At 52.3% G+C, this 23,218-nt stretch overlaps 8 protein-coding genes across 8 annotated transcripts in view; 5 read left to right on the forward strand and 3 right to left on the reverse strand.

The window, feature by feature from the left end:
• VTN49DRAFT_7029 (uncharacterized protein) overlaps positions 1 to 353 on the forward strand; it is a gene marked incomplete at both ends in the record, with an annotated part of 2,145 nt that extends 1,792 nt beyond the window's left edge. The window contains one exon of the mRNA XM_069415253.1: positions 40 to 353. Within this exon, the coding sequence (XP_069265069.1) occupies positions 40 to 353 (314 nt within the window). The remainder of the gene's footprint in view (positions 1 to 39) is intronic.
• Positions 354 to 537: 184 nt separating this feature from the next.
• On the reverse strand, positions 538 to 955 carry VTN49DRAFT_7030 (uncharacterized protein; the record flags this gene model as incomplete). The annotated part of the gene is made up of 2 exons (XM_069415255.1): positions 538 to 876; positions 941 to 955. The coding sequence occupies 2 exons, from the start codon at positions 953 to 955 to the stop codon at positions 538 to 540; spliced, it is 354 nt and encodes a 117-aa protein (XP_069265070.1).
• A 360-nt stretch (positions 956 to 1,315) lies between these two features.
• VTN49DRAFT_7031 (uncharacterized protein) lies at positions 1,316 to 4,907 on the forward strand (the record flags this gene model as incomplete). Its single annotated transcript, XM_069415256.1, has 5 exons — positions 1,316 to 1,352; positions 1,408 to 1,546; positions 1,598 to 1,885; positions 1,935 to 2,551; positions 2,608 to 4,907. The coding sequence occupies 5 exons, from the start codon at positions 1,316 to 1,318 to the stop codon at positions 4,905 to 4,907; spliced, it is 3,381 nt and encodes a 1,126-aa protein (XP_069265071.1).
• A 769-nt stretch (positions 4,908 to 5,676) lies between these two features.
• On the forward strand, positions 5,677 to 6,832 carry VTN49DRAFT_7032 (uncharacterized protein; the record flags this gene model as incomplete). The annotated part of the gene is made up of 3 exons (XM_069415257.1): positions 5,677 to 5,700; positions 5,762 to 6,202; positions 6,254 to 6,832. 3 exons carry the CDS (start codon positions 5,677 to 5,679, stop codon positions 6,830 to 6,832), a joined length of 1,044 nt encoding a protein of 347 aa, XP_069265072.1.
• Positions 6,833 to 7,557: 725 nt separating this feature from the next.
• VTN49DRAFT_7033 (uncharacterized protein) lies at positions 7,558 to 9,294 on the forward strand (the record flags this gene model as incomplete). The annotated part of the gene is made up of 2 exons (XM_069415258.1): positions 7,558 to 7,726; positions 7,790 to 9,294. 2 exons carry the CDS (start codon positions 7,558 to 7,560, stop codon positions 9,292 to 9,294), a joined length of 1,674 nt encoding a protein of 557 aa, XP_069265073.1.
• A 677-nt stretch (positions 9,295 to 9,971) lies between these two features.
• VTN49DRAFT_7034 (uncharacterized protein) lies at positions 9,972 to 11,488 on the forward strand (the record flags this gene model as incomplete). Its single annotated transcript, XM_069415259.1, has 5 exons — positions 9,972 to 10,084; positions 10,168 to 10,300; positions 10,365 to 10,431; positions 10,482 to 10,796; positions 10,851 to 11,488. 5 exons carry the CDS (start codon positions 9,972 to 9,974, stop codon positions 11,486 to 11,488), a joined length of 1,266 nt encoding a protein of 421 aa, XP_069265074.1.
• Positions 11,489 to 12,297: 809 nt separating this feature from the next.
• On the reverse strand, positions 12,298 to 16,853 carry VTN49DRAFT_7035 (uncharacterized protein; the record flags this gene model as incomplete). The annotated part of the gene is made up of 5 exons (XM_069415260.1): positions 12,298 to 15,545; positions 15,609 to 16,225; positions 16,283 to 16,570; positions 16,624 to 16,762; positions 16,817 to 16,853. The coding sequence occupies 5 exons, from the start codon at positions 16,851 to 16,853 to the stop codon at positions 12,298 to 12,300; spliced, it is 4,329 nt and encodes a 1,442-aa protein (XP_069265075.1).
• Positions 16,854 to 18,572: 1,719 nt separating this feature from the next.
• On the reverse strand, positions 18,573 to 22,773 carry VTN49DRAFT_7036 (uncharacterized protein; the record flags this gene model as incomplete). The annotated part of the gene is made up of 11 exons (XM_069415261.1): positions 18,573 to 19,123; positions 19,185 to 19,353; positions 19,403 to 19,823; positions 19,873 to 20,497; positions 20,545 to 21,085; positions 21,146 to 21,234; positions 21,291 to 21,523; positions 21,580 to 21,625; positions 21,676 to 21,892; positions 21,952 to 22,700; positions 22,749 to 22,773. 11 exons carry the CDS (start codon positions 22,771 to 22,773, stop codon positions 18,573 to 18,575), a joined length of 3,666 nt encoding a protein of 1,221 aa, XP_069265076.1.
• Positions 22,774 to 23,218: the final 445 nt, after the last annotated feature.

A 23,218-nucleotide genomic window follows, 5' to 3' on the forward strand; every position in this document is an offset into this window, starting at 1 on the left:
GGTTTTTGGTTTGAATTCCTAGCTGACAATGTTCATTAGGGATGCTCCCCGGCAAAGTCAAGGGCTTTGGCGGTGCCATGGATCTCGTCTCCAACCCTTCCGCTACTAGAGTGGTCGTGACAATGGAGCATACAGATAAGAAGGGCAACCCGAAGATCGTCAAACAATGCGATTTCCCGCTCACCGGCCGGACATGTGTCAGCCGCATCATCACAGAGCTCGGTGTGTTCGACGTCGACTTCAAGGAAGGGTTGACATTGGTTGAGATTGCGGATGGCGTGACAGTGGATGAGATCCGCGCAAAGACTGAGCCGCCATTCCGTGTAGCGGATGATTTGAAACCGATGCTGTAAAAAATGTTGAAGCCACGATGATTATAATGATGATTGTGATGATTTGTTCCAGCCAAAACGAATACTATTTCTTTTGTTCTTCCCAGGACACAAAAAAAAACCCACCATCTAACGCCAAAAATGCAAAACATAGTAGTAATACATCAGTAGTATATAACAACTGAAGGTTCCCGAAGTTCCGTCCTCATTGAAAGCGAATCATCCCGCTCAACCGCTTCTGTACCCGCTCCCACCACGTCCGCGTCGGCGCCTCCTCGAACTCACGCGCGACGGCATCGTAATGCTCCGGGTCACTGGCCGGGTACCGCAATTTCATTGGCAAGGGATATCGCTTGCTGTAGCGATTGTTCAGGAGGGAGTAGAGAGCATTGACGGAGGATTCGGACAGAGAGGAATTGGGCTCGTCGGCTGCGCCGCCCTCGGATTTGGGGATACGGGCCTGCAGATAGGTCTGCACGGAGACGGAGGATGGTCGAACGGGGTCTTGGGGCCAGTGTTTGAAGATGTGCGCGAGGCGCGTGGTCTGCGCGATGGGTGTGTTAGCATCAAGAGTTGTCGTCTTGGAGTGAATAACGGCGAGGAGTTACCGATTGCTTTGACATTGTTGAAGAGGTATCTCTGAGAATTTGATTATGCCGGGAAGACTGGAAATTAATCGCAATTGAATGATGTGTAATGGTAATGGGATCTGGTTTCTGGCAATGTCGCGCGAAATGAAAAACTCGTTGGTCGTTGGTCGTTGGTCTAGTGATCTTATCTGATCTCCATCTCCACATTTGTTATCGATCAGCTTGGTCAATTTGCATTCAAATTCGAAGCTTACAAATTTGAATCAGTATACAAGTATACGAGCAGTACGTCGGTCATCAGGCATCAGCCATCCGCTTGGCTTTAGAGTGTCGGGATCTTCGTTTGTATGATGCTCAGACTGCTTTCACAGACGCTTATCTGAATATAACAGAATGGCTTCACAGGACTTGCTGAGGATTCTTTCTCTTGGTATGATATACGACTTCCAACTCCCTACATTTCATTTGGCTGACTGTCGCTTGAGATGGGGGCGGGATCCGAGGCCTTTCAAGCCTCCTCATTCTGGAGAATATTATGGAGAAAGTACGGGAAGCCAAGGGCCTCAAAGAGGTTCCCCGCCCATGTGAGCAATTTGACTTGATAGGGGGCACAAGCACGGGAGGGTGCTGTTATCCAGCGAGAATTGTCGGCAGAGCTGGCTAACATGAACGCAGAATTATTGCAATAATGCTGGGGAGGCTGCGTATGAGCGTTGATGAATGTATCCGAGCATATCGAAAGCTTGCCCAGCAAGCCTTTACTCAGAAGCGGACCTCATGGCTGCCTGCACACCCGTCTGGTGCTTTCTCTGCTAAGGCCCTGGAAAACGCCATCAAACAGACAATCAGGGAGTATTGTCCAGAACAGGAGTGCGTAACGCGCAGAAGACAAGGCCAGCAAACAGCTTATTCCTGTCCACATGGTGATACTTTACTCTTTCGCAACCCGGAGTGCACAAAGACGTAAGTCATTGATAGCAGACGTAGGGTGCAAGCTCACCCGTTATTATAGAGTAGTTTTAGCAATCACTAAGGATAACGTTGATGCGCTGCCGACTTTTTTCAGAACATACGAAACGTCAGCTGCCCTCGACTCCTGCACCATCTGGGAGGTTGCCCGTGCGACGTCTGCGGCAACCACATTCTTCAAGCCCATCAGGATCGGGCGCGATGGAATTGAGTTTATAGATGCTGGCTTTGGGTACAATAACCCATGCGAGGTCCTCATTGAGGAAGGTCAACGACTGTTCCCGAGTTGCGACAGAATGTGCATACTCAGCATAGGTACTGGCCTGGGAGATGTGGTCACTATCAAAGACTCTCGACTCTCCATCATCAATGCATTAAAGCAAATGGCAACGTCCTCCAAAAAGGTTGCAGCCAGACTGAATAATCGGTTCGGAGATGTTGGCCCTTACTTCCGATTCAATGTGGATCAAGGGTTGCAAGATATAACCTTATCAGACTGGGAAAAGGCTAGCAGTATATCCGCCCATACTCGGAACTATTTGGCTGAAAACGAGAAAATCATCCAAAGATTCGTCGAAAGCCTCATTGCAAGAACTCAAGGGAACGGTGGCAACCCGATCTCAAACACAAAAGTCTCATTCGCAGCTGAGAGACACAAAGGTTCGCCCTCCTCCGTCATATATCCCTTTTATTGCTAATCTCTTTTTTGGCCCCAGGTCGAACTCATTTTGCTGTGCCATTTGGGAGAAATAAAGGCTTTGTCGGACGTGAATCAATCCTAAGTCGGCTTCTTTCGCTGATACCTCCCCGTGTAGAACCAGATGAGTGCCAATGGACAGCGGTCGTTGGACTCGGCGGCGTTGGAAAGACACAGGTTGCTCTCGAAGCTGCCTTTCGGGCGCGGGAAAGCCATCCCGACTGCTCTGTCTTTTGGGTGCCAGCCGTGGATGCCTTCAGCTTTGAAAATGCCTACCGAAAAATCGGCCAACTGCTGATGATTGATGGCATCAATGAAAAGGATGCTGACGCCAAAATGCTCGTAAAGACCGCTCTGAGTGAAAGTTCCAGCAGCTGGCTTCTGATTGTCGACAACGCCGACAACACAGATCTTCTCTTTGACAATGACACAGGTCTCATTAACTATCTACCATCCAGCTGGAACGGCTCCATCCTGTTCACCACACGGAACCGAGAGATCATAAGCAGACTTGGTATCCCAGAGGTCAACGTTGTTACTGTCGAGGAAATGAGCGAAAATGAGGCAATGGAACTCTTGAGAATGTACCTGGACCAGTCCCAAATGCAGGATACGGAACTCACGAAAGAGCTCGTTGAAAGCCTCGGTTATCTTCCTCTCGCAGTGAGACAAGCATCTGCATATATGGCAAAAACGAGGATATCGACATCGAAGTACCTGGAACTTTGCCAGTCAAGCGACAAGAATATGATCGAGTTGCTCAGCCGAGATTTTGAAGACCGGCATCGATATAAAGAAGGGGAGAATTCGATCGCCACAACATGGCTGATCTCATTCCGCGATATCGAGGACCATTGCCCCCTGGCCGCTGAGTGCTTGAAATTCATGTCATTCCTGGGCCAGAAAGACATTCCACAAACTTTGCTCCCTCCAGCAGATATCATAGAGATTGAAGAGGCTCTCGGAACTCTCAAAGCATATGCATTTATTTCGGAACGGGAAGAACGCTCCACATACGATATGCACAGGCTGGTTCAACTTGCAACGCTGAACTGGCTGACAAAGGAGGATGACCTGAATGAATGGTCCTCGCGAACATTACAGCGGCTTGCAGAGATCTTTCCGTTTCCCGAACATGAAAATAGAGATATATGGATGGGTTACCTTCCACATGCACGGTCCGCTCTGGGGTTCGAGAATATCGCTGATGATCAAATGGCTGTGAGCAAACTCCTTGCTGTTGTAGGCCTCAGCTTTCGACACTTGGGCCAGTATCGAGACGCAGAAGCAATACATCGGCGGGAGCTAGAGATCAGAGAAAAGGTGCAAGGGCTTGAGCATCCAAACACTCTTGACAGTGTTAACGACCTTGCAATAGTCCTTTCTCGTCTGGGCAAGCATGGTGAGGCCGAGGCATTGCTTTGGTCGGCGGTACAGACCAAAGAGAAGGTGCTGGGTCCTGAGTACCCAAGCACCCTTCAGAGCATCAACAGCCTTGCGGTAGTCCTTTCTCGTCTGGGCAAAAACGAAAAGGCCGAGAAAATGCATCGGCGAGTGCTGAAGATCAGGGAGAAGGTTCTGGGTTCTGACAATGTATACACTCTCAACAGCGTCCACAATCTTGCAGTAGACCTTTTTTACCAGGGCAAGTATGAGGAGGCAGAGGCATTGCACCGGAAAGCTCTGGATATCAGGGAGAGGGTGCTAGGCCCTGAACATCCAGTCACCCTTGAAAGTGTTAGCAACCTTGCAACAACCCTCTTTGCTATGGGCAAGCGTGACGAGGCCGTGGAAATGCACCGGCGGACACTCGAGACGAACGAAAAGGTTCTGGGCCCAGAGCATCCCGGCACCGTCAACAGCGTCAACAGCCTTGGATGCGCCCTTTCCCATCTGGGAAGATACGAGGAAGCAGAGATTATGCATCGGCGGGCGCTAGAGACAAGGGAAAAGATGCTAGGGCCTGAGCATCCGTACACCCTCAACAGCGCCAACAACCTCGCAATTGTTCTTAGCCACCAGGGCAAGTACGACAAGGCCGAGGCCATGCACCGGCGGGTGCTGGAAACGAAGGAGAAAATGCTGGGGCCCGAGCATCCGCACACACTCAACAGCGTCAGTGAACTCGGCCTTGTCCTTGAGCTTCAAGGAAGTCATGCGAAGGCAGAGGCGATTTATCGGCGGTTGCTGGAAGGCTGCCAGAAAATATTGGGACCTGACCATCCGCACACCCTCAAAAGCCTCCACAAACTCGCATCAGCACTCGAAAATCAAGGAAAATCCGAGGAGGCCCAGATGATTCGTCGGAAGCTGAGCTAGCTAGGTTCACCACCATTCTACTGGAATCATGACAGAACTTGTCTTGTTCTCCGGAGCCGACAGGTTCTATCTAGCGATTTGTTGTTTCTCCGGACATGGCTTTGAGAGTCAAGTAGGCCGACTTCAAAGGGGTGGCCGGGTACAGCCGTTGAACACTCGTCCATCAGCCCTCTCTAGGAGCGGTGGTACAAGTACTTTACCGCAGGTTCAGACGAAGCTAATCACCACCTACCAAACTTGCCGATAATGTGCAGCTTCGTACTGAAGGAGCGGCAGGAGGTTGAATATCTCGAGGCTCAAATACCAAGCAGCAACTAACTGCTCGTTAGCGTCCAGTACCAAAAGCTAAAGGTCAACATACGCATCCAAAGCCGAATGTGAAATTGTGCTGCCTGAGATGGTATGACGGGTATGATTGGCTGGATCTGCTGAGTAAGGTTTCCAATAGTTCTTGGCGTGTGGGGAGTCTCAAAAATGGAATACGAAATATTCTGCAATTTTCACTTCTCCAACGAAATTTTCCAATCATTTGAAGATCGTACCGCCAGCCAGCCAGCGGCTCCAGCGGCAGCGGGAGTCCGGGCGAGGGCCTCGTGGTTCATCCGCCACACCCTGTGATCCCTTGGCCTTAGGTGCCTTTTCCATCCAATCGGTCCTTTCATACCTTCTATCCAGCATCGTTCGCGACCTTTCCCTCGTTTTCCGTTTCCTTTCCCGTGTTGTTTTACTTGTCTGCTGCAGCCCGCGACCGCTACCGCGCAAGCTCGTCATGAGCTCACATAGATATGAAAGGGCATGTCCTATGAACACAACAAAGGATGGTCTGAGTTCACGACGACTAACTAGCTGTGCAGGTAAACACCCATGACGACGATGGCCACAATGACCAAGCCCAAGGCACGCCCGTAGAAGTGCGATCTATTACTTCCTCGCCACCGCCCTACTCTCGCTCCCCGTCTCCGGAGCGCCGGCGACTATTGTTCGAAGCAGATCCCTTACCAAATGACGCCGATCATACGTTGGAGGACGCATTCGACAATGGAAGTGACTCCGACGATGACGATGAGCCGGATGATCGACAGCGACTGATGCGCGGGACGCCCAGTCAGACTGATAGTAATGTCCAGTCGTCATCATCATCATCCTCCTCAGAAAGTCAACAACGCCCGACACCGTCGTCATCGGTGCGTCCTACCCGTTCAATCGGGATGGGACGCACAAATGATGGTGTGTTCGCAAACTTGAATGCCAAACCGGAGCGTGCTGGGGAGAAGCCGGAGGAAGACCTGCCTCCTGTATGTTGCCTCTCCGATTGGAGTGAACGAGGGTTTTGCTGACTTTAGTAGTCCTACGAACAAGCAGCCGCCGACGCAACGCCTCCCTACTGGGAAACTACGATCTTGGCTCCGGGCATGGCATCGGACGAGGTATACGTAGATGGCTTGCCGGTGGGTTCTGTTTTCTCCTTTATCTGGAACGGCATGATCTCCATGTCCTTCCAACTGATCGGCTTCCTTTTGACGTATCTCCTCCACACCACACATGCGGCCAAGAACGGCAGCAAGGCCGGGCTGGGCCTTACGCTGGTCCAGTATGGATTTTACATGAAGGGTAGCAGTGATTCCGGGCCGGCAGGTGGTGGCGAGCAATACGCACCTCCGTCGGATCCCAACAGCCACGACTTTGATCCTAATGCTGTGGGAGATCAGGGCGGCGGTCAAAGGAGCGGTGGAAGTTCGTCGGGCATCTCGACCGGTGACTGGGTTTCATATATCCTGATGATTGTTGGGTGGTTTATTCTCATTCGATCTGTATGTGAGTTCATCCGCGTGCGTCGGCATGAGCAACTTGTATTACAGAGCCCGGCTCGAGGGCTGCCAACGCCCGTGATCGCCGAGGGCGAACGGTCGGAGACGGTGGTCTGATGCCTGGCCATATGTTTGATACTTATGGTTGTCATGGGTCATTTTGATTTGGGCTGGAGTTCTTTCTTACTTGGGATTAGCATTTCTTTTTCTGTCGGACAGCAGCTTTTACTACACTCGTTTGGCGAGATACCAAATTCAGTTCTGTCCACCCCTGGTTCCTTGTTCCTATTCCTAGCTTTTCTCGAGTATCAGCCCTGTATCAGGCGTAAGCACAGCCACAGAATGACGTTGACAAGGCACCGCCATTCGGCTGGACTGTGGCCTGCTATCTGATTGGTCCAGCGATCCCCCTAATCCCCATGCGGGGATAACCCCTCCAATAACCCAACCCGTGTATAACCGGTTATCATCTCAGCTCTCAATGGACCTGAGCAAGCCCATACCAGGGCCACAGCTCAATAGCCTGCCGTTTAATCTGGACCGCGCGATGAATGGATTCAAGCTTCATACCCGACCTCTATCCTCAAACGAGCCCTGCCTCGTATTGACGAAAATCAGCCGAATGGATTTGGCATTCCTTCGCGACTCCACACTCGGGATGATGGGCTGTCCATCAACTGGCTGGCACAAAAAAAGGCATCATCGATAAAATCAGGTGGCTATAAAGCTTGAAATTCAAAAAAAAAAAAGAGATATACCCCGTATATAACTATAAGAAGGGGGAGAAGAACCTTTGTGCCTGATTTCAATTGTTTTATAAGATTTTTTTGAATCCATGGACCATGATGGCGGATCCAATATCGTCGCCGTATCAACAACCCCCGGTCGAAGCCCGCTCGCTGTCCGCCATCCTCCCTATCGCCGCGCATCCGCCGGCGTATCCGCGAAATCCAACGCAGCCGCGGTTGGATCCGGTTGTTCTGTATATTGTGCGGGTACCGGGGAGTGAAGGTAAGAGACTAGATTCTTAACGGCAGTCTACAAATTAACAATTGACACTAAAACCTGAAATAGATGTAATCCTCACCCCGCTAAAGCCTCCAACAAAATCTCAGATCTCAACCGAAGCTGTGCACTCGTCGCTCTACTATCTACACGTTGCGACCAAGGCCGATGAGGATATCCTCCGGCAGCAGTCGCCGCCGCGGCAAAATAATCCTACGATCCCGCGCAAGCCCGTCGCGGCGTCGGCGCAACGAGGAAACTCAATTCGTAGAGTTCCCGTGCCGCAGTCGTCACCTACAATAGTGGCGCCATCGAACGGAGATGCCGAGCCGCAGCGGTCCTCGAGCACGTTCAGTATTCCCCGACGGCCAGTGATCAGTGTCGAGACAAACGCGGATCCTTCGACCCAGCATGAATCGTGGAATGCGGATCGTCCGCTGTCGGTCACAAATCCTCAGTTGATGCGCCGCTCCTTTGACGCCAATCTGAGACCCAGCGTCGACCAGTCCCCGCCGCGGCGAAAGTCCGTCGAGAGCGCCTCTCCGGCCCGCACGCTCCCACAGAGACCGGAACCCTTTAGCCCAACGTCTGCCTTTTCAGATAGCTCAAGATTCCATATTACGCTTATCCGCCGTGATCCCGCGTCAGCAAGTCAATGGAACGTGGGGACTATCTCCGGTGCGCGGACAGGCCGGGGTCCGATCCACATTGAGATCTTTACGCCGGGGTATTCGCGATTCATTCACCAGGACGATTCGATATCGCTGGCAGATCTCGGCGTAAACCTTCCCGCGTCTCCGGACCGAGGACACAGCGCGAATCCCGTGAGCTCGACTGGTCCCAATGCGGCGTCGCGCAGAGGAAGTGGCGAGGTCTTTTCGCGAGACGTCGTCGCGGTTCGCCATCAGTCCATCCGGGAAGATGTGGCGCAAGTTGCACAGAATGTGCAGCAGGCGATCAACGGCCTACGGACCAGGACCGGGCTCAGCTTCATGACCGACGATAACAGCAGCAACAATGCGAAACCGGCCCGAGGCTACTACACATTCACGTCGCCGTGGAACGGTACATGCACCTTTGTAGCCAGTATCGATGGCCGCAGTATCAAGTGCAAGCACACGATTCCCGGGCCCCCGTCTACGAAGCCACCGCCCGCGGTGACCGTGGCGGAGATCCGGTTTAACATCCCGTTCCCGCTGGAGCAGCACCACAGCCCGCCGTCGCCGACGAAGACGGGACTGAGCCAGCTGCGCAACAAAGGCGCGCGAACGTCGATCACGGAGTTGATCAACTCTGGCGTGCAGAAAGTACAGCACGTGCGACATCGATCGCGCGACAGTCAGCAAGGGGACTCACGTCCGCAGAGTCGCCGCGGTTCCGGAGAAAGCGCAGAGGAAGAGATCAACGACCGCCGGGAGAGTTTCGCGTTGGCCCGTGAACGCGGCGGCGGTGGGATGGACGGCAAAGACGTGAAGTTGGGAAAGCTGGTGATTGACGACGAAGGGATCAAGATGATGGACCTTGTGGTTGCGGCATGCATGGGTGTGTGGTGGCGGTCTTGGCCGCAGCTGTGAGCTGCGCACTGCCGGGAGTGACTGGCTGCTGCATGGTGCATAGTCGGGCCGTGTGATCCCTGAACAAACCTGGCTGATTCGCCGAGGCATGGGGCCGGCATTAATGGCCGGCGGTAGATGAAACATGAAGATTACGAGTAACGAGCTCAAATGTTTCTGCTGTGCACAGATATTCGATTCAGGATATCCATTGTCAAATAGTGCGCCATCTTCAGGATTCCCTGGTTAAATCTGGATAAATTCCTTATAAATTCGTCAGTCAAAGCGTGCCTCGTTGGTGGGCGTTGAGTGTACTATCGTCTCTAAAACCCAGGAAATAGATTGTATTTAAAAGCCCCTCGTTTTCCCCTCCTCAGCCCAGCCTGGCCGCGCAACGCCCAGGAGACCGCTTGAAATTTTGTCTTTCTTATAATTTTTCCCCCGGCACCGAATCATTTATCCTGCATTCGGTGTCGAATTTTTAATCTCCTGAAATCACACGCTCGTTTTGCAGTGTTTCCTCTTCCTGGCCCGGCCCGTGTTGCTCTAACCTACCCCAGTCCTTCCCACCCCTCCAACGGACGAAGGAAAGACGGGCTGAATCCTTGCATTCACCGCCGCCGTTGCCATTGATCCAATTCGACTCGAATCCGAAACCGAAATATATTCAGAACCGAAACTGATCGATTGATCGAACCATGGCGGACCTCCAAGGACGTAAGGTGTTCAAGGTCTTCAACCAGGACTTCATCGTCGACGAACGATACAATGTGACCAAGGAATTGGGGCAAGGTGCCTACGGCATTGTTTGGTAGGCACGGTCCCTTCGCCTAAAAAGGGAATTAGAAAATGGGATGAATGACTTGGGTTCTGACGAGAAGGGGGTCTCTGTAGCGCCGCTGTGAATACGCAGACCAACGAGGGCGTCGCGATCAAGAAGGTGACGAACATTTTCAGCAAGAAGATCCTGGCCAAGCGGGCGCTGCGGGAGATTAAGCTGCTGCAGCATTTCCGGGGTCATCGGAATGTTGGTGCCCTCTGCTTCTGGTGGTAATGATGAGATGAATATGCTAACGAGTTCTGAATTATAGATCACATGTTTATATGACATGGATATTCCCCGACCAGACAGCTTCAATGAGGCGTACATCTACGAGGGTATGTGTCGGAATCCTCGAAACATGGAGCATTGCTCACAACGTGACCAGAGCTGATGGAATGCGATCTGGCTGCTATCATCCGCTCTGGCCAGCCGCTGACCGACGCACACTTCCAGTCGTTCATCTATCAGATCCTGTGCGGTCTCAAGTACATCCACTCCGCCAACGTGCTGCACCGAGACCTCAAGCCTGGCAATCTGCTGGTGAACGCGGACTGTGAGCTCAAGATCGCCGACTTTGGGCTGGCCCGTGGCTTCTCGATCGACCCGGAGGAGAACGCCGGGTACATGACCGAGTATGTGGCGACGCGATGGTACCGAGCACCGGAGATTATGCTTAGTTTCCAGAGTTATACGAAAGCGAGTACGTCTAACAACACCCATATAGCTTTCTCAAGGATAGAACTGACCAAAGCAGTTGACGTCTGGTCCGTCGGCTGTATCCTCGCCGAACTCCTCGGCGGACGCCCATTCTTCAAAGGCCGTGACTACGTCGACCAGCTGAACCAAATCCTGCACTACCTGGGCACCCCGGCTGAGGAGACTCTTAGCCGAATCGGCTCACCCCGTGCGCAGGAATACGTGCGCAACCTGCCGTACATGCCTAAGATTCCCTTCTCGCGGCTGTTCCCCAACGCGAACCCGGACGCGCTGGATCTGCTGGAGCGCATGCTTGCGTTCGACCCGGCACAGCGTATTTCCGTCGAAGAAGCCCTCGAGCACCGCTACCTCCACATCTGGCACGATGCCTCGGACGAGCCGACTTGTCCCACAACCTTTGACTTCCACTTCGAGGTCGTCGACGACATCCACGAGATGCGCCGCATGATCCTCGATGAGGTCATGTCCTTCCGCGCGCGCGTCCGTCAGGAGGCCGCCGCCCATCAGCAGCGCCAGCAGCTGCAATTCCAGCAGGCTGGGGAGGTGCCCATCCCGGCAAACAATCAGGGCGAGTGGAGAAAGGAGGATCCGCGCCCGCAGGAGCCTGTGGCTCATCCCGATGATCTGGAGGGGGCGTTGCAAGGGTACGATGTTCCGCGACAGGCGGTGCATTAAGCCGATCAAGTCTTTAACCCTATATATTTCCCCCATATTATTCTCTTCATGTCTTGAAGATCTGAGTACTATCTAAGTTAACATACAGTACAGCTTTTATCGCCACGATATCACGTTTTGTCATGTCTATAGGTTTCTCTTCATAGGTCGTCGAAATATGAGTCGAAAAGAACAAGGAGATTGTCCCACACTTTGCGCAAGTTTAGTGAGCCGTGGTACGAAGTACTTCTGAGTCTACTAGTGCTTCCATCATTTTCCCAAGTATGGCTTTTCATGCTCGCAGTTTCTCACACGACCCTTTTGTTCCTGAGCCTAATCTACCCATCCGTACAAATCCGTACAAATCCAAAAACGATGTTTCAGCGCAAATATAGTATCCAAAGAATAGGTTCGTACTGTGTATGTGTTGGTCATGGATTTCTCTCTCTCCATCAAGTCCGACCTAAAAGGGGCTTGTATTCCACGGAGACAAGGCAGTTGATTTCTCCTCCTGGAACGGCCCAAGTAAGTCATGTTCAGAGGAATGACTAATCTCTACTGGGAATCTGTCGAGCCTCTGTGGCTTTTGAGACGTTTGCGGAGACTCTCCATGGTGCACCTACAGGCTAAGAATCTTCTGCCAGCCCTCAGGCACCCCGACGATACATCGTCTCTGGACGCCATGATTGTCTTGATGCCGGGAAAGGTAAGCCGACGTTAATGGCACTGCCGACGATGACTGAATGCTAGGGCCCAACACTTTCTCCCTGATCTTTAGCTGCTATCGGTACATTTTCTCGGACGCATCATCTTTGCCCAGATTACATGGGTTACTGCGAGATTGTAGGTGCTGGCGAGGGTATATGAATTCTTGGCCCCCGGCGCCTTTTTCCGGATTTCAGCGTACGCCGATGCATTGCCTGAGCCTCGTCATGTTTGCCCACACTAGAGAGGACAAATGCAAGATTCTTGACGCTGTTAATGGTATCGGGATGTTCGGGCCCCAGCACCTTCTCTTCGATCTCCAGCGCTCGCCGATGCATGGCCTCGGCCTCTTCGTACTTGCCCAAATCAGAGAGGGCCAGTCCGAGGTTGTTGATGCTGTTGAGGGTGGCTGGATGCTCGGGTCCCAGCACTTTCTCTCTGGTCTCTAGCGCTCGCCGATGCATAGCTTCCGCCTCGTCATACTTGCGCAGAGAAGAGAAGGTGACTGCAAGGTTGCAGACGCTGTTGACGGTGTCTGGATTCTCACGCCCTAGAACCTTTTCTCGGATCTCCAGAGCCCGCCGATGCATGGCCTCGGCCTCGTCATATTTGCCTAGATCAAAAAGGGCTAATCCAAGGTAGCTGACACTGTTGAGGGTGACTGGATGCTCGGGCCCAAACGCCTTCTCCCTGATTTCTAGCGCCCGCCGGTGCATTGCCTCCGCCTCGTTACGTTTGCCCAAACGAGAAAGGACTATCGCAAGATTGTTGGCGCTCGTGGAGGTGTCTGGATGATCACGCCCCAGCACTTTCTCCCGAATCTCTAGAGCCCGCCGATGCATTGCCTCCGCGTCATCGTACTTGCCCAAATCAAAAAGAGACACACCAAGATTGTTGGCGCTGCTGATAGTGTCTGGATGGTCAGCGCCCAGCACTTTCTCCCGGATCTCTAGAGCTTGCCGGTGCGTCGCCACAGCCGCGTCATGCTTGCCCAGACGGGATAAAGCTAATCCAAGGTTGTTGACACTGTTGATGGTGTCTGGATGCTCGGGTCCCAATACTTTCACTCTGATCTCCAGGGCCCGCCGACGCATTGCCTCAGCTTCGTGATACTTGCCCAGATCAAAGAGGGTTGCGGAAAGGTAGTCGAGGCTGCTAAGTATGCCTGGATGTTCAGACCCAAGCACCCTCTCCCTGATTACTAACACCTGCCGATGCATTGCCTCCGCTTCATCTTGCTTACCCAGATCAAAGAGGGCTATTGCAAGATTGCTGGCGCTGTTGAGAGTGTGGGGGTGGTCTGGCCCTAGCACTCTCTTCTTGATCTCCAGCGCTCGTCGATGCATTGCCACGGCTACATCATGCTTGCCCAGACGAGAATAGACAGACCCAAGATTGTTGATGCTGTTGAGGGTGCTTGGATGCTCAGGCCCCAACATTTTCTCCCTAGTTTCCAGAGCGCGCCGATACATTGCTTCTGCCTCTTCATACCTACCCCGACGATGAAAGGCTAATCCAAGGTTATTAACGCTGTCAATGGTGCGCGGATGCTCAGGCCCCAACACTTTCTCTTCAATCTCTAGCGCACGCTTGTACATCGTCTCTGCCTCATCATGCTTGCCCAGGCGAGAAAGGATCGATCCGACGTTCTCGATGCTATCAAAGGTACTAGGATGCTCAGGTCCCAGCACTTTCTCCCTGATTTCTAGCGCCTGCCGAAGCACTGCCTCGGCCACGTCATATTTGCCCAGCTCAAGAAGGGCCAAACCAAGGTTATTGACGCTGTTGAGGGTGGCCGGATGCTCAGATCCCAGCACCTTTTCTCTAATTCCTAGCACCCGCCGATACAGCATCTCGGCCTCGTTGTACCTGCCCAGACGAGAAAAAACATTTGCGAGGTTATTGATGGTATTGAGGGTGTTTGGGTGTTCAGGGCCCAGGACCTTCTCTTCGGTTTCTAGCGCTCGCCGATGCATTGCCTCGGCCTCAACATACTTGCCTAAATCAAAAAGGGCCAATCCAAGGTTGTTGACGCTGTTAAGGGTTCCTGAATGCTCAGGCCCCAGTACCTTCTCTCTGATCTCTAGCTCCTGCCGATGCATTGCTTCCGCCTCTCGAAATTGACCCAAATGACGAAGGCTGAGGCCTACAATCTCAAGAATGTTGCTCACAGTCGCGTGATCTTCAATGATACTCTTGAATATTAGAATGCGCCGTGCATGTGGTAGATATCCCATCCATAATGCCCTGTTTTGAGGTTCAGGAGACGGAAAGACCTTCGCAAGCCGCTGCATCACTCGTGTGGAGCGCTCGCTTATTTCTCCCTTTTCCTTCAACCAGTTCAACGTTGCAAGTTGAACCAGTCGGTGCATATCGTATGTAGAACATTCTTCGCGCTCCGAAATAAACGCATACGCTCTTAGGATTCCGAGGGCTTCTTCCATGTCTACGGCATTTGCCGGAGGGAGCAAAGTTTGTGGAATGTCCTTCTGACCCAGGAATGACATGAACTTTAGGTAGTCAGCGGCCAGAGGATGATGGTCCTCGATATCTCGAAAGGAGATTAGCCAAGTTGTAGCGATCGAATTTTCCATCCCCTTATATCGATGCCGATCCTCAAACCCTCTGCTCAGCAATTGGATCATGTTCTTGTCGCTTGATTGGCAAAGATCCAGGTACTTCGATGTCGACATCCGTGTTCTGGCCATGTATGCAGCCGCTTGTCTCAAGGCGAGAGGGAGATAACCGAGGCTCTCAACAAGTTTTTTCGAGCGTTCCATATCCTGCATTTGGGACTGGTCCAGGTACATTCTCAAGAGCTCCATTGCCTCGTTGTCGTTCATTTCCTCGATAGTAACAACGTTGGCCTCTGGGATGTCAAGTCTGCTTATGATCTCCCGGTTCCGTGTGGTGAACAGGATGGAGCCGTTCCAGTTGGATGGTAAATAGTTAATGAGACCTGTGTCATTGTCAAAGAGAAGGTCTGTATTGTCGGCATTGTCGACAATCAGAAGCCAGCTGCTGGAACTTTCACTCAGAGCTTTCTTAACGAGAGTTTTGGCGTCAGCATCCTTTTCATTGATGCCATCGATCTTCAGCAGCTGCCCGATTTTTCGGTAGGCATTTTCAAAGCTGGAGGAATCTACGGCTGGTACCCAAAAGACAGAGCAGTCAGGATAGCTGTCACGAACACGGAAGGCAGCTTCGAGGGCAACCTGTGTCTTTCCAATGCCTCCGAGTCCGACAATTGCTGTCCATTGACAGTCACTCGATTCAACGCTTGGAGGGACCAATGAAAGAAGTCGCTTTAGGGTTGATTCACGGCCGATGAAGCTTTTATTTCTCCCAAATGGCACAGCAAAATGTGCGGAGCCTAATAGTTACAAAAGCGATCAGTCAGCATAGGAAAGTGATCTTGGGTGGAATAAACTCTGACCTTTTTGTCTCTCCTCTCGGAATTGGGCGTCTTTGGTCGGGGCCGGAATCCTTTCACCGACCGGGCCTTTGGCAAGGAGGTTTTCGACGAATCTCTGAATACTCCTATCGTTTTCAGCCAAATAGTTCCGCGTGTGTGCAGAGATGGTGCTAGTCTTCTCCCAGTCTGACAAAGTAATGTCTTGTAGCCCTAGATCCACATTGAATCGAAAGTAAAGCCCGGAATCTCCATACCGATTATTTAGTTTAGATGCGACGATTTTGGATGACGTAGCCATTTCTTTCAGCGCTTTGATAATGGAGAGTCGAGAGTCTTTGATAGTGACCACATCCCCCAGGCCAGTGCCTATGCTGAGTATGCACATTCGGCCGCAATTCGGGAACAGTCGTTGACCTTCCTCAATGAGAACTTCGCATGGGTTGTTGTGCCCGAAAGCGGCATCAATGAACTCGGTCCCGTCGCGGCCTACCTTAATGGGCTTGAAGAAAGTGGTTGCCGCAGACGTCGCACGGGCAACCTCCCATATGGTGCAGTCTTCAAAGGAAGTTGGTGTATCGTACGTTTTGAAAAGCATCGGCAGCGCATTAACATTTTCTTTTGTGATTGCTAAGACCACTCTATGATAAATGAGCCGGAGCCTTTCTACATCATTGCCGTCGTTGTCACTGACTTACGTTTTTGTGCACTCTGGCCTTCGAAAGCGCAGAGTCTCGCCATGTGGACAGGAATCAATTGTTTGCTGATTTTGACGCCGGCGAGCCACGCACTCCGGTTCTGGACAATACTCCCTGATTGTTCGTTTGATGGCATTTTCTAGAGCTTTCGCCGAGAAAGTGCCAGAGGGGCGTGCAGGGAACCAAGAGTTCCATTTCCGAGTAAAGGCTTGCTGGGCGACTTTGTGATATGCTCGGATACATTCATCTACGCTCATACCCAGCCTCCCCAGCATTATTGCAATGATTCTGAGCCCATGTCAGCCCGGTCTGTCAAAGAGATCGGATGATTAAACCAGTACCCTCCCGTGCTTGTGCCCCCGATCAGGTCAAATAATTCACAAGGACGAGGCGGGTCTTTGAGACCCTTGATTTTCCCTACTCTCTCCATAATATTCTCCAAAATGAGCAGGCTTGAGAGGCCGCGAATCCCGCCCCCATCTCAAGCGACAGTCAGCCAAAAGCACCGGAACTGTAAAACCATAGACTGCTTACCAAGAGAAAGAATTCTCAACGTGTCTTGTGAAGCCATCCTCTCTCGTTCTCAAATAATGTCGCGCGAAATAACTCAGCCATCATACCCCCAAACCATGAAAAGTGATGCTTTGAGCCGGCCAGATGGTGGCCGGCTTACTTGTAGTCTTGAATAGCATCGTGGAATGATTAAACGACGCGTTTCCGCGCATCCCTGCAATTTCAAATGGGCTTAGCCTTGTCTATGATTAGTGGCCACTGGCAACGTGCGGCGGAGCGCGCATGTCTGCATGGTTGAAACGGGAGGCCCAACGGAGCCTGCGCCCTGGCAATCGAGCGGAGGCCGACCATCATCTTCTTGAGCGTGACTGGCAGGAAAGTTTTTAGGGCGGCTATCGATCCCTTATTATCGCCTTGTTCCCTTTTTTTCAGAGGTACAAGGACCCGACTGTACTTCAAATCGCGGAGAAAGACATCAAAACAAGGCCTTTCCTGATGCGGGGTTCGCCGCGGCGCTTGTAGCACCTCTTGACGCCTAAGGGAATACATCCAAAGTATGCTAACCCTAACCCTAAGAACCCTGCCCTGGACGGTTGGGTACTCGCGCTCTTCCGGTGTCGCGCCGAGGGATCCCCGACCTCCTGGACCGTCAACTTCTCGATTACATTCGGCCTATACAATTCGGTCTGGGCCTTATGGGCTCGAATTGTGAATACGTCGCTCAAGGAATTCCTTTCCTCAATCCAGTCTCACTTAGAAGGCTGCTGGAGTATCCTGGTACAATTGAACCGGGTCTTACCCAATGTCCTAATAGCTTCTAGGCAATCCGTCTCTCCTCTAGGATCGATCTAACTGCGCCAAAGTCATATCCAGTGAATGAGAAATCTCCAGACAAGGTCCACCGGACTCTGGAGAACAACACAGACCCTCTCCCACGGTTCACAGTGGGATGACAGAACATAGCTAGCCCAGCTCTTGATTAATCGTCTCGACTCCCATATATTTTCCTTGACGTTTGAGATCTAATACGAGCATGACCAAGGTACTGAGCGTGCGGGGATAGAGAAGTCCTATCACCTTCTGCCAGCCTTCCAGTGCCCGCCGAATACATGTTCTCTGCCTCCCCATATTTGCCTTTGCAATAGAGAAGTAAGCCGATGCGGTTGATGCAGATGAGGTTCTTTGATGTTCAGGGCCCAACATATTTTCAACGATATCTAGTTCTCGCCATGCATGGTCACGGCTTGATCGTACTTTGCCCTGGCGAAACAGAGCTCCTGCAAGTCTTTTTGATGCTGCTGAGCAAGATCTGCTGGTCGAATTACCTGCCCATACGTATTAAAGTAGATAACACCTGACACTAAAGCCGGCTGTGATCCTTCGTTTCAGGGTACAAGGATCCGATTTTTCAAGCTACAAAGAAAGGCTTAAAATTGAAAGACGCCGCAACAGCTTCTGGCTGGCGCGTGAGAAAAAGTTCATCGCCAACCCTAACCCTAAGAACTTCGCACTGAGTGGCCGGGAAAACTTCGCATCAGGAGCTCAAAAGAGCCTGTTCTACCGAACAATCGACTTCTCGTTTACGCTAAATTACTCGTTTTGTTTTTGGTCGAATTGAGTCAGAATGAACAAAGAATTTCATCTTCCCGCTTCTCTCATGGTATCATTTATCGCCGTAATGACACAGAAACAAGAACAAATCAAAGTCCCCTGAAAGTTACTAGATTTATTCGAATCATGATCATCAACGTCATTCTCCCACAGTCGGTATGCCTAGCTAGGTTATCGTCGGTTTCTCGACAAGAGGTTGGGATGGAGCCCACGCTTCATCGTACGAAGGTGGAGGCATCTGTTCCAGTTCCATCGAATCAGCGATGACTTGCTGATCGGGTCGTGTATCCATGGGATCTCCGCCACCACTCTGTTCTTCCTCAGGTGGCCGTCCTTCTTTGTCTTTCCCGCTCTCTGGTGGCTGCGACGGCGTAACTGGAACCGCGATCTGCCGACACACCGGCTGGACGAGCCTCTCCTTCATCGCGTCGTTGACGTACACGACAAAGTACGGCGTTGGAGGGTTACTACTTCCCACGCCGCCGCTATTCGGTGGTCGTCCCAAGACCTCCGCAGGGTCGCGCACCTCGGTGATCTCGTTGTCGTTGTACTTGCGCCAAACGTTCGCAGAAAAGTCGAAGATGTAGATGTAGTAGTGCCCAAACTCAGCCGTGCCCTGGTGCATGAAGACTGCGTACAGCCGGTAGGCCAGGTACCGCGAGTCGGCAAATTGTTCGGTAATCAGCTCACGGGTTTGCTGCACCTGGGCACCGATATCTAGCCGTATTGTCAGCAAAGTTCGCAAGAGGGTCATCAAATGGGGAAGGAAGGAACATACAGTCGAGCTCAGTCGCCCCGATCAGCGCAAGCTGCTCAACCTCGGTGGACAGCTCCGGTCGGATGTCCAGGGAGCAGTCGGCGTCATTCTTTCGGGAGAGATTCTCCAGGTCTTCCAGAACACGGCTCGTTGCCTTGAAAATATCCGGCATGCTTTTGCCATCCGGTTCCTGCATCCGTCAGTCTCTTCAACGATCCCGATCAGAGGTGCGACTCTACCTTGGTCCGAAGCAGCTCCGCTCGTCGAGCTTCCAACTGTCTAATCTCTTCCTTCCACTCCCAGGTTTGTCGCCGCCGCTGCAAGAGCTCCGGCTTCTGCGTGTCCATGTACCGGTCAAGATAGATAGTCTCCTTGAGCTCCAAGAAATGCGTAGATTTGAACGGTGTCTTCTTGACCGGGTCGAACTGTACGCGCTGCACTTGGATCTGCAGCACCGGTGGCAGTTTGCTGATTGACCCGTACTGCTCCACGACTTCACCGTCAACCACGACTTTTTGCATGTCAAATGCACCGTCGATGGCCGAGTAGATGTCGCGGGGCCCGCTGGCAACATCGATCTTGATATCCGACCAGAGCTCCTCCTTCGACCGGACGCCACTTTTGGCACTAATGTATGACTTGGTCCGCCCGTAAAAGAGGCTGACTCCGTCAGTATTCTGATCGGTAACTACTACAGAAACAAACGTACTCTTTGATCTGATCAAGTTGCTCCCCATCGGGAGCCAATTCCCGGGCCTTGATCGCACATTCACTTTGAAACAGGACGTTGTTGATCACTTCCGTCACGTCCTGCTGTGCTCCCAGCTCGACTTCTTCCAGCAACTGCCGCCGCCGCTCCGCATCTGACTCTGACGGCCGAGGAGGAACCGGTGGTGGCGTCTCAGATGCCTCTTCTGTTGAACGGCTTGTCTCAGCAGCGGCCACTTCTGCACCATCTTTCTTGATCGGCGAGTCATGATTTTCCTTGTTTTCCCTACCGAAGTCTGTCTGCTCCTTTTGCTGCGAGCAATCTGGTGTAGTGTCCATCGCGGACTCCTTAGCACCTACTTCGGAAGCCGAACCAGGTGCCTCAGGCTGATTTTTGTCCGCAGGCTGCACGATCTGAGGCGGACCCAGGGGACCCGCTACAGGCAATCCGTTAATCTCCCCAAGACCGCCAACCGGACGCTTCCCCGAAACCGTGGACCGCCGGCGGATTGCTGCCTCATTTGTCGAGCTGATCAGTGTCAGCCTCGCCAGCTCCTGTTCCGGCCTCACGGAAGAATTGGGGGTTGTGATCATATTGTAGAACAAAGTCCGGAGCTCTCTGAGAACTGCAAACCGTCAGTTATCCCCTAGCTCCACGCGGAGTTATGCGTACATCTTTGCGAGCGCTCCACCTCGGCTCTGGACACTTTACGAGACCCTACTTTCTTCTGCTCCAAGGCAGGATCGTCGAGGTCCGTTTTGTGGTTCTCAAAGTCAAGAACCAGTTCTCGATAAGGGCGAATGGTGAAATAGAACTGAAGTAGGCTGTTCAGATAACATGTGTTGCCGATGTTTTGCAATCCGACAGGCCAGCGCGACACGTCGCGATCAGGCTGTTGCACCGATGCTCCGGAGACGTAGTTGCTCAGTAGCGGGCTGTTTTTCTCGCGGGCAATGATACCGAGAGCCCTGTTGTACGTTTCAATTTGGTCGGGAGCATCCTCAATGCAGATGGTGTAGGCCGCCAAGATGGCATCATCGTCGACGGTTCGATCTGGAATCTGGAGCAGACGGTAGGCATCGCCCACATCCATTTCACCCTGCCCTGTTTCTCCAGTCGCAAGATAATGCCGGAGGGTATCTGAGTTTCGTGCCTCTGCGATGAGGGACACAGCCTGTTGCGCAAGCTGTTTACTGCTGGGACTATCATTGATCTGCAGTCCCCAGATGAGCGGCTGAACCTGGACGAGCGGGCAGGACGGAAAACCACATACCTTGGCAGTGTACATTGTGATAACGAAGTCGTCGGAAGTGCTCTCGTCCACCCCAAGGAAGACATAGGCTTCTTGCACCGTGGACACTTCTGAGAGACGGTCAGGTCGTGTCGTAAGCTCCGATAAAAAAAGAGAGCAAACTTACTGTCTTCCTGGCTTTCCTCTCCCAAGAATATTCGGTTCAAAGTCTCGTCGTCCATATTGTTTGCCGCTTGCTCGATCATCTCTCGGTCAGGCCCACCTCTCAGATCACCGATCTTTTTTAGGCAGTTGAAATAATGCCGAGCTCTTGCCGGGTTGGCCGCGACCTGTGACTTGTATGCTTCGATAATCAGTTCCGTGGACATGTCCTCGACCGTGCCGAGATCTTCATAGCAGCTGTGATGACTGTCAGAGCGCCTGATGAGTTAGTATCATGAAGCCCGATAACTCACGGTTCATCTGCCATGGAAAACTCGATCAGCCTTGCGGCCTTTGGATCTGAAAGATGTCAGTTGTTGATCGACAGCACAAAAGAGGAATGGTATTACAATTTTCGGCTTCTAGAGCATATAGCAGATTCTGCATGGCTGCAGAAGACGAAGAGGCTGCAGTCAGGGAGTAAGGTGTCTTCTTTTCATGGGGTGGCCGTTGGTCAATCAAACTGGACAATTCATGAATGACATCGTCCAGGAAGATGCTCAGCTCATCCTGAAGGGGCGCAGTCGGTTCTTCGCCAGGCTGCGGCGGTTCCCAATACCCTTCAGCCTAGCAGGGCTGTCATCAGATGACTTTGGCCGTCAAGTCCAGGGGACATAGGGACTTACCTGATAGCGGAAACCCAAAAACTCCAAGAGATCTTTGCAAGGCTGACCATCGGTACCAAAGCATATCGCGAACCGCTTGTTGGTCGCCGATATAAATTTACTGCGATGTCGCTCGTAGAGCGCATTGTGGATATATGTCCGGAGATTCTCAAGAACGGTGGTCGGCAGCGGCCGCTGGATCCCCTCGAAACGCTGGGGATTGGCTTTGATGGCTTCATTTGCGCGAGCCTCAATAACAGCGGGGTTTGTCAAGAGTTGGACCATGTGGTGACCCAGCACGGGCGACACCATTCTCACGGAGACAGCAGTAGAGCAGGACGAATGTGAGCAAACATAATGAAAAGTCTCGACTCGCTGTCCCTTGGGCGTGATCTCCTCGACCGTAGGCCCATTACGTTGCCTGCCAGACTGATATACGAGATGGTGCAAGTGGTCAGGCAGCGGAGTGGTGCTGGTGCCGGTATTATTGACGACCACCTGCACATGGTATCGACATCTGGAGCAGACAACGGCCACCCTTGCTGTCGTGCCGCGGGGCCTCCGATGGTGGCCCGACGGGATCAAGAAGGTTTGGTTCGCCTTCGTGACGTAGCTGTGCTTACATGCCGACTGCGAGATGAATTCTGGAGGGCCATCGTAACCATCGTGGAAAACCGGCGGGACCTCGGAGAGGAGATTACGACCGGAGGCCGGAGGATGGTCTGGATCGTAGAGGGCTAGGTCTTGGACAAACCGCGGGACAGTTTTCCCTGGAAGATCGTTAGCCAGGACTCGCCGGTCAAGGGCGGTCTACTTGCCTGCCCTTTGGTAGACGGAAGACATGTGAAACTCGTCACCACGGAGGGGATATCTCTGCTCTTCGGCGTCGGAAGATGAAGCTTAGGGCGTGGAGTGTGACACTTGTCCGGGCTGTACTATGAGCACAGGCATGTGGTGGCGGCACGGACGCAGCCGATAAATGTTGATGGGGAAATTTCATTCAAATGGAGGATATATAACGTCTCTGTTTGCTGGCAACGCGGCGTCAACTTCGTTGTCTGCTGTCGTCGTCTGGCGGAGGGGCAGATGGCCGTCGCACTTCGGAACTGCGGCGACGGGATTCGCACCAGCGGCGGCAACTCGGGGATAAAGCGCCTTGTACAGACAGCGCGCGCAGCAGCAAAACGGTGTATGACAACGCCAAAAATGTCTATAAAGAGTGAGTGTCAACTGAGCGCTTCATCCGCACGCTCATATTTTTGCTGCCTGAGGCAGGAATATCACAGTC

This window comes from Thermomyces lanuginosus, assembly GCF_041956635.1.
Source record: "Thermomyces lanuginosus strain ATCC 200065 unplaced genomic scaffold VTN49scaffold_42, whole genome shotgun sequence".
NCBI classification, from domain to species: Eukaryota; Fungi; Ascomycota; class Eurotiomycetes; order Eurotiales; family Trichocomaceae; genus Thermomyces; species Thermomyces lanuginosus.